The sequence below is a fragment of the Crocodylus siamensis genome, chromosome 1 (genome assembly GCF_052110815.1).
Source record: "Crocodylus siamensis isolate JL-2025a chromosome 1, ASM5211081v1, whole genome shotgun sequence".
NCBI lineage: Eukaryota > Metazoa > Chordata > Crocodylia > Crocodylidae > Crocodylus > Crocodylus siamensis.
In genome coordinates, this window is record NC_143395.1 from 380,902,059 (window position 1) to 380,911,424 (window position 9,366).

At 47.8% G+C, this 9,366-nt stretch overlaps 1 protein-coding gene and 2 non-coding genes across 3 annotated transcripts; all 3 read right to left on the reverse strand.

Annotated features, from left to right (window-relative positions):
• Positions 1-268: 268 nt before the first annotated feature.
• RPL21 (ribosomal protein L21) lies at positions 269-6,505 on the reverse strand. Its single transcript, XM_090028415.1, has 6 exons — positions 6,374-6,505; positions 6,064-6,142; positions 5,076-5,137; positions 4,434-4,546; positions 908-1,058; positions 269-398 (listed from the first exon to the last, which is right to left on the reverse strand). Exons 2-6 carry the CDS (start codon positions 6,128-6,130, stop codon positions 309-311), a joined length of 483 nt encoding a protein of 160 aa, XP_089884541.1. The 5' UTR covers positions 6,131-6,142; positions 6,374-6,505; the 3' UTR covers positions 269-308.
• On the reverse strand, positions 4,243-4,372 carry LOC149875142 (small nucleolar RNA SNORA27). Its single transcript, XR_016440115.1, has one exon. It is a non-coding gene; the product is annotated as a small nucleolar RNA SNORA27 (small nucleolar RNA).
• LOC149875143 (small nucleolar RNA SNORD102) lies at positions 4,817-4,893 on the reverse strand. Its single transcript, XR_016440102.1, has one exon. It is a non-coding gene; the product is annotated as a small nucleolar RNA SNORD102 (small nucleolar RNA).
• Positions 6,506-9,366: the final 2,861 nt, after the last annotated feature.

Genomic DNA, 9,366 nt, shown 5'->3' on the forward strand with positions numbered 1-9,366 from the left:
TATATGCTCTCAGTTCGCCGGTGAAATGTATGTGTTCTCTCTCACATTGCCTCATACAGCAATCAAAGGAGGATGATCATCACTGAGCATTAGCAAAGCTTTACATCTGATGTGTAAGGTCTACATATGGAACCCAGCACAATCAAGTAAGCTAGAATTTCCCTATTAAGTCATCCAAAACTCTGCACATAATCACAATAAATATAATTTAATAAATGAAAAGTAGTATTTTCTAAACACAACATCAGAAGTCAGTCACCACATTGAATTTTGTCCAAAAGACACTTCTTTATTTTATCCAAGGTAAATTATGCCATGAATTCATAAGGAATTGGTTCCAGCAGCTCGGGGTCTTTACCGTTGGTTCTCACAAAGTGCGCTTCTCTGGGTGGGGCAGGCTGTAATAAAAAAGGTACATTAAAGTAGTAACACTTGAGAAACTAGTTCCCATGGAAACCAGTTCCCATTCCATCACAGCTGCACTGCCATTTAAGACCTCATGAAAAAAGAAACTATTAAAATCAAAAACCATTTCCAAATCTCAGTACTAGTAAAATTATGTCCAGTTGCCTTTCACTCCAACAGCAATGGTCTCTGATCCTAAAACTGATTTTTGTAGATACCTAGTTAGCATATGAAAATAGTGCTATTAAATTTTCCTCGGAGCTCTGAAAGCAACACAGCTATACACTTCTTTCCTGCAAAGGTCTCCCACTATACCCTCAGACACAAAGTGTATTTAAAATTTCTTCCAGTTAGCATAAGACACCGCTAGTTGATTTGCACCCATCTTTTAATGCTGCCTCAGGGAATCAGACAATCACTTCTCCCCCACATTACAGAAGTAGTTTCTAGATTGCAAGCATAAAAGGTGTACTACTAATTCAGATGACAATAAACACGGTACCTGGCGTTTTAGTTCAACCCAAGTGCCCTTTTCCTTTGCTTCCTTCTTCTTCCTTTCGTTTTCCTTCACACGCTGCAGGAAGCTGTCTCTGCTTTTGGAATGTTTAATATGCTCAATGCGCACATTAATTTTCTTGGCAAGAATCTTGCCCCTGAAAGAATAAGCTTTTTTGAATTGACTGTACTTTCAAAAACATTAATACAAGTTGCATGATGCAGCTTTTACATTAAAACAAACAATTCCAGAAAGCAGTACTATACATGAATTTTGCTCAAAATATCCGTTTCCTAAGACACACTGAACTATATAAAGGTACTGGAATTAAATGCAAGTATAGCAAAGCATATTTGCACATGGCTACCTGTTCTGATGTTTAAGGAATGACTCCCAAGACAAGGGATTTTCTACCTTGCAAGTAAATGGGGCTACTTGTCCATCATTACTGAAAACGACTATTTGAGGAGCAAACTACATATCATACTGACTACACAGCCTTATGCCCCACTGAGTAAATTTAAAACATGTTATTTTTCAAATTAATTCAGTAAAAATACACTAAGTAGTTGAAACCTCATTTTCAACTGGACCACGGGTATAGAGGGCTATACCCTGTACAGGAGGGATCGTGTTGACAGAAGGGGCGGGGGTGTAGCTCTCTATGTGAAGGAAAGCTACATGTCCCTGCAAGCTGATGTTGGTGACCAGCATGGACAGCTAGAGACCCTCTGGGTAAAAATTCGTGGGGAATACAGCACAGGGGACACAACGGTGGGAGTCTACTACAGACCTTCCACTCAAAGTCCTGAGCTTGACCAGGAGTTTGCCCGGGAACTGACTGAGGCCGCTTGCTCCTGGACCTTGGTTGTCATGGGTGACTTCAATTACCCGGACATCTCGTGGCAAGATCACTCAGCAAAATCCAAGCGGTCGCAAAGCTTTCTCTCGTGCGTGGATGACCTCTACCTGACCCAAGAGGTCTATGGGCCAATGAGAGGCAAAGCGCTGCTCGACCTGGTACTGGCTACGGGGGACGACCTAATCGGCGACCTAGTGATCAATGGGAAGCTGGGTGACAGCGACCACGAGCTGATCACCTTCACCATCCGCCGTAAAGCTGGCAAGTCAGTCAGCAACACAGAAGTCCCTGACTTCAGAAAAGCCGACTTTGACAAGCTCAAGAGGCTAGTCGGTCAGGCCCTCAGGGACCATGACCCCAGGGTGATGGGAGTTCAAGAAGAGTGGTTGCTCCTCAAGGAAGCGATCCTCAGTGCACAAGCTAAATCTATTCCAACACGGAGGAAAGGCAGCAAGGTGGCACAGCAGCCCTCCTGGCTCTCCAGAGACCTAGCAGACCTCCTGTGGCTTAAAAGGAAAGCCTACAAAGGATGGAGGATGGGATTCACCGCCAAGGAGGATTACTCCGCGCTGGTCCGGTCCTGCAGGGAGCAAACCAGGAAAGCCAAGGCTGCAACTGAACTCCAACTAGCTTCAGGCATCAAGGACAACAAAAAGTCCTTTTTCAGATACGTGGGGAGCCGGAGGAAAAACAAGGGCAACGTTGGACCCCTGCTAAACCAGATGGGGCAACTGACAACTGACGCCCAGGAAAAAGCCAACCTATTAAATAGGTACTTTGCGTCAGTCTTTCATCAGTCACATGGGACGCCCATGCCTGCTATGGGACAGGGAAATCTGGGTGAGGGGGATCCCCTACCCTCCATAAATGCTGACCTCGTGAAGGAACATCTTGAGAAGCTGGATACCTTCAAGTCAGCTGGCCCTGACAATCTGCACCCCAGGGTACTCAAGGAGCCGGCGAGCGTCATAGCCCAGCCCCTGGCACGGATCTTGGAAAACTCCTGGTGCTCAGGTGTAGTGCCCGAAGACTGGAAGAAGGCCAATGTGGTGCCGATCTTCAAGAAAGGGAGGAGAGTGGATCCGGCTAACTACAGGCCCATTAGCCTGACTTCTATCCTGGGGAAGATCTTAGAAAAGTTTATTAAGGAAGCCATCCTTGAGGGACTGGCCCAGGCTAACAAGGGATAGCCAGCACGGGTTTGTTGCGGGTAGGTCTTGTTTGACCAATCTCATTTCCTTCTATGACCAGGTGACCTATCATCTGGACAAGGGAGAAGAGATTGAAGTCATATATCCTGACTTCAAAAAAGCTTTTGATCTGGTATCCCACGATTACCTCTTGGCCAAACTGGCCAGTTGTGGCCTTGGCTCCACCACGATCCTCTGGCTGGGAAATTGGCTCCGTGGTCAGACCCAGAGGGTTGTGATTGATGGCAGTCACTCATCGTGGTGCCCTGTGACCAGTGGGGTCCCTCAAGGCTCTGTCCTGGGACCCATACTGTTCAACATCTTCATTAACGATGTGGACATTGGAGTCAGGAGTGGACTGGCCAAGTTCGCCGATGACACCAAACTTTGGGGCAAAGCATCCACGCCAGAAGATAGACGGGTGATCCAGGCTGACCTGGACAAGCTCAGCAAATGGGCAGACGAGAACCTCATGGTGTTTAACACCGAAAAATGCAAGGTTCTCCACCTTGGGAGGAAAAACCTGCAGCACCCTTATAGGCTCGGCAGTGCTACGTTGGATAGCACTACAGAAGAGACTTGGGGGTCATCATTGACCACAAGATGAACATGAGCCTGCAATGCGATGCTGTGGCTAGTAAAGCGACCAAAACGCTGGCTTGCATCCATAGATGCTTCTCGAGCAAATCCCGGGACGTCATTCTCCCCTTGTACTCGGCCTTGATGAGGCCGCAGCTGGAGTACTGCGTCCAGTTTTGGGCTCCACAATTCAAAAAGGATGTGGAGAAGCTTGAGAGAGTCCAGAGGAGAGCGACGCGCATGATCAGAGGTCAGGAAAACAGATCTTACGATGACAGGCTGAGTCCCATGACTCTAGCCTGGAAAAGCGTAGGCTCAGGGGTGATCTGATGGCCACCTATAAGTTTATCAAGGGTGACCACCAAGATCTGGGGGAACGTTTGTTCACCAGAGCGCCCCAAGGGATGACGAGGTCGGTCACAAACTCCTGCAAGACCGTTTCAGGCTGGACATATGGAAGAATTTCTTTACTGTCCGAGCCCCCAAGGTCTGGAACAGTCTGCCAGCGGAGGTGGTTCAAGCACCTATACTGAACACCTTCAAGAGTAAATTGGATGCTTATCTTGCTGGGATCCTATGACCCCAGCTGACTTCCTGCCCTTTGGGCAGGGGGCTGGACTCGATGATCTCCCGAGGTCCCTTCCAGCCCTGATGTCTATGAAATCTATGAAATTATATGATTCTGATTGACACTGTTGCTCAAGAGTCAAAGCTGTTTCCTCTGACAGGATCCAAGTTAAACAATACTTGTTTACCTGGGTTTTAAAAGGACATTTGTTTTACCCCCCTTGAATGACCAATGAAGACGAGATGTCTGACTGGCAAAGTGAAAGAGGGGAAGTCACTACTGATCAATTAACAAAATCAAGTTCCATGTGAATAGAAAGACTGAGATACTTACTTAACCTGCTTGTTTACAATAATGCCTACAGCATGCTGTGTAATATTATAGACCCGTCCAGTCTTGCCATGGTAGCATTTGTGAGGCATGCCTTGCTGAACAGTACCCATGCCCTGTTGAAAGAAAAAGACTGCCAGAATAAGAACCCTACGACAGAATAAAAACTATAGTATACTACAGGTTAAAACTGAGTACAGAGTAAAAATTTGTAAAATTCAAATAATTTTAAGTATGAAAGGTTTTTCCCCCAAAAGTTTTATTACTGGAGAGACACAAAATGAACCAATAGAGTGGTTTATCAAGTTATCTTTAGTTTACTGGTATCCTGGGAAACACATTACTCACATTTTAAAACTATAAAAACTTCTTTGACAATACTGGTTTGCTTTCAGTGCCGGTGAAATGATTTGCTCATTTTGCTCCAACTAAAGCAATCATAGGAGACAGTCATCCTCAAGCCCCAGAATGTCAAGGTAACAGATCTAGAACAGGGCAATTTGCCACCATGCTCAATTTAGAGTGATTTGGTCTTTCACTTGTTTGCTTTGTGTCAGAAGAGAGACTAGCCAAGAGATGGATGGAAGAACTGAATCTGTAGAGAATGTTATTTTGTTTTTAATTACGCTACAGTGCAAAACATACCTTAATGTCCACGATATCACCCTTCTTGTAGATTCGCATGTAAGTGGCCAGAGGAACAACTCCTATGAAATGAAACGCAGCAAATGGTCTTACAAGAGAACCACACGGTTACTAGAAGTGAGTGTTCAGAAAATACTAAACACCACTAATGGTTCTCACAGCCAGGTGAAAATGTAAGTCATATTTTCACATGAAAACCAGGAATTTAAGCAAAAAAGCCAACTGACAAGTTACAGCATAAACCAACCATTAATGTAGATAAACCACACTGCATTAAAATTTGGTTGCTCACAATAAAAAAAAAACCCTGCTGCCTATTAACACAAAAGCAGTCCGAGCTCTACTAATTTAACACATCAATACTGCTAGCATGTCCTTCCATTTTTGAGCTAAAAATCAGCTCAAATTTAAAAATTAAGTTATTTTGCTTACATTCTAACACTGTTGAGACACAAGAAGCTATTATCTGCTAGATGCTTTCATATCAACCCTGCCCTTCACTTTTTGCCCAAAAGCTAGACCAGTATCTCCCAACTATACAGGTGATCATATTTTATATATTTATAACAAATATTTGCCCCTTTGAAACCAGCGCACACACCAACACATATACATTTTCAGTTCATTAGATCGCTGCATAAACAGGATGGTTTTCATTGATTTTTAGGGTCAGAAGGGACCTCAACAGATCATCCAGTCAGCCTCCCTGCCCTGGGCAGGAAAGAGCACTGGCGTCAGAGGACACCAGCCAGGTGCTTGTCTAATTAGATGTTAGCCAAACTCTAGCTAGATGGAAGTGGCTAATACAGGGCCACAACGTGGTGCCTAACTTGGCCCCAGGAACCGGCTGAGGAGCAGGAGGCCAGACCCTTTCCCACCCTGCTGGGCTCCCCTCACATCTGACAGCAGGGGGTAGCAATCAACTCTGCCGCCGGATGTCCAGACCTGCGAGAGCAGCCGGCTGGAGACCCCGTGTGGCGGCACTCACCATGCTTGCGGAAGGGCCTGGAGAACATGTAGCGGGTCCCGCGCCTCTTGCCCTTGGTGTTCGTCATCCTGGCGAGTCACTGCGGGGACGAGAGCGTTGCAGCGTGAGCGGGGCCGGGCGATCCTGTTTCCCCAGGGAAAAATCCGCGGCCGCGTCCCGCCAGACCCGGGCCCGATTCCCCAGGGCCTTCACAGTGCCGCCGTCCCCAACCCCCGCGTGGCGGCTCCTCCCGGCCTCCGCCCCGCGGCCCCAGCGCCGCTCCCCCACACACGGCCCCCAGCCCAGAGAGAGCACGCGGCGCCCCACTCACCTCCAAAATGGCGGCTCGGGCCGAAAGGGGGGAGGCGGGGCCCGGGCCGCCCTTAACACGGGGGCTTCGCCAGGGTTGCCCGGCTACCGCCTGACTACAAAGTCACAGGGCAGACGTCTCGAGCGTTGGGGACTTTGCATGTTTGGCTGTCGGGGGCGTGTTCAGCTTGCGGCGCATGAGTTACGGGCGGAGACTTCCCGCGGGCAGGCAGCTGTACGGACACCCAAGGACAGCAGGGGTGGGGTCTTGAGGGTCACGTGAGACCGAGGGGTCCAGGTGGGGGCTGGGCAGGAAGATGCGCCGTCGTCGCCTCCTCTGCGCCGCCCCCCGTGGGGGGGCGGTGTCGCGTAGTGACGTGTGTACCCGCCTGCAGCGTGCGCCGCGGCACACGATGGGGTTCGGGCTGGGCGGGGCAGAGTGGTGTCTTGCACAGGGGCCTGTTCACGGCAACGCGTGCTCACACTGCAACCCGCCCCCCCGGCAAACTGGTCCCAGCAATTGCTGCGGGCTGGAGCTGGAACCCGCTGGCTTCCTTTCTCGTAGCTCTTCTCCCTTGCAAGAACGCACTGAGCCAGCGACCCGGGGGACTCGCACCGCTTCTTTCCGAGGCGATCACATTTCCATTGCTTTTAATGCGAATCAGGTCAAGTGCATATCATTACCCTGTAGCCAAGCTCCATCTCGACAGTTTGGCCTTTCTCTGTTTCAGTGGATTTCACCATGCTGGTAGTGGATGGTCTGTGTGCACTGGGTACCTTCTCCCAAACCCATGAACCGCACGTGCCCCCGGCAGTTGCAGGGCCACAGTGGTGCTGGTGGCGGCAGTAAGCGGGGAGCTCCTGCTGGCACTGTAAGCGACGGGGGAGGGGGGTGGTGAGCACTGACCAGGGGTCAGTGACCACCTGCAGATGCTGCTAACAGGATTGGCAGCAGCCAGTGGTGATTGCTGGCTGTCCACAGACACTGTCAGCAGTGTTGTTGCGGGTGGAGGGGGTGGCAATGTTAGTGCCTTTTTGTAGGGGTGTACCACCACATTCGGGGTGCACATGTACCCCCTACGCATTGCCAATGCCCAAACATGATTTTTGTCATGTAGACAGGAAAAATGGAAGGTGGACACCTGCCCTGAGAACCCACGCCATGACCAGATGGTCTTTTTCAATTGTTGCATAATTTTTTCTCCCTGGGGTGCCATTTTTGGCTCAGATGCACAATAAGGTGTCTCCCCCCTTTCTAGTACATGTCAACCCCAGAACGTCCCTTGTTTCTAAAGTGGAGCCGTAGGGGCAGAGTGGCATGGTGCGCCAGGCAGGGGGGCAGCAGCAGTGCCTGCCTGCCAGTCTGGTGCCCCAAGGCACTCTGCCTCCCTGCTGGACTGTGTCCCGCACCCTGCAATTCTGGGACTCGCTTTAGTTTTTGCCAACCCACTTGGTCCAGCGTATGAAATCCAGGACTGTCCTGGCCAAACCAGGACACTGTTACCCCACCAATGCATCATTTTATCCCTGTTATGAAGAAATCTATTCCTTTGCCAGTCATAGTCCATGGATTTCTACTAAGTGACCTGGCAGGGGAAATTCCATGACCAAAGTGATACGATTAAAATGGCACTGTGCAGTAGAGGGCTGCACCCTTGTCTGCTTGCGGACAGGACTCCCAACAAAAGCTTCACAGTTAGCTTCCCGCTGGCCGGCTTCCAGTGGGAGGATCTTGGCTACATGTTGACTTTATGGAAATGGGAGACTCTTCCCTAGCTTGCTTCTGTGGCCATATGGCTGAGGGCAAGTGAAACTTGGGGGCATCTGAACCCCAAGCCTCCAGGCTTGGGCTTGCACATAGGATGCCTGCTGAAGGAACTAAAGTATCTGAAACCCCAGGCTGAGGTGGATGATACTTGCTGATAGCAGGGCCACATATGGTTCTTAAATGATTCAAATGGATTTGGACCTGATCTGGCTAATTTGACCTGAGACATGAAAATTTTTCGTTCAAAAAATAAAACGACAACAAAAACAACTCCCCCCTGACATTATGTATGTTAAAATTGGCCTTCAGCCTTGAAAAATCATTGCATTTTGTGGCAAGAACATTGTTTTCCAATAGGCTGTCACTTTTTTATGGTAGTGCAACATTGTGCCTTTGGTGGAGGAGTTTGTTCAGTTGGATTCACTTAAACAATGAAACAGCAGATGTAAATCTTTCAATAAATGTAATTTCAAGATATAAACAGAACCAATGCAACAGCTCTTATGACCTCTATGAAACTAGGTCCCAAAAGGAGAGGTTGAAAAGGAGGTTAAAGTTTTCACAACACCCTCGGGAATAGATTGCGCCAAGTGGTTGTGGTCATTATCTTCAGACTTTCCATTGTCTGTATGGAATCACATCTAGAAGTTTTTAGCTGTTTACTGCGCAAGAATTTGTTACGTACCAGATCTGAGCGTGAAAATAAGAATGCATGAACCTTCCACTATTGGCTATCAGTCACAGGCTAGCAAAATTGAAATTGATTTCTTGGGGGTGTAATTACAACCTGAAAAACACCATAAAAAACAAATGGGAGAAATCTTCAGCAAGAAGAAGGAAAGGCCAGAATCAGCCTATTTCATTTGGTGTCATAATCTGCAATTTTATGTGACAAATGACTTTACTATGCAATGTGAAAAGCAGTTAAGTGAAAAGTCTTAATATAGCACCAAGTTGTTTGCCAGATTATATCCAAATAATGTCTGAATGTATCTTGTGAGCATTGTCCCAAAATTGTTGGTGGAACTCATTATTTTTATGCATCTTAAACGTAAGAGCAGCTGAGAATTACAGTGGGATGCTAGATGTCTGTAGGCAGAAGACGTGAGTCAAAACGGAGCCTCCCTCCCTTTAGCTAAACAGTAAGAACATTACAAAACTTGTCTCAGCTGCAAGTTGCTTTTTGTATGTAAAAATAGATAGTCACAAAAAAAAAGAAATTCTCATTTGTTACGCTTATGTGGCAG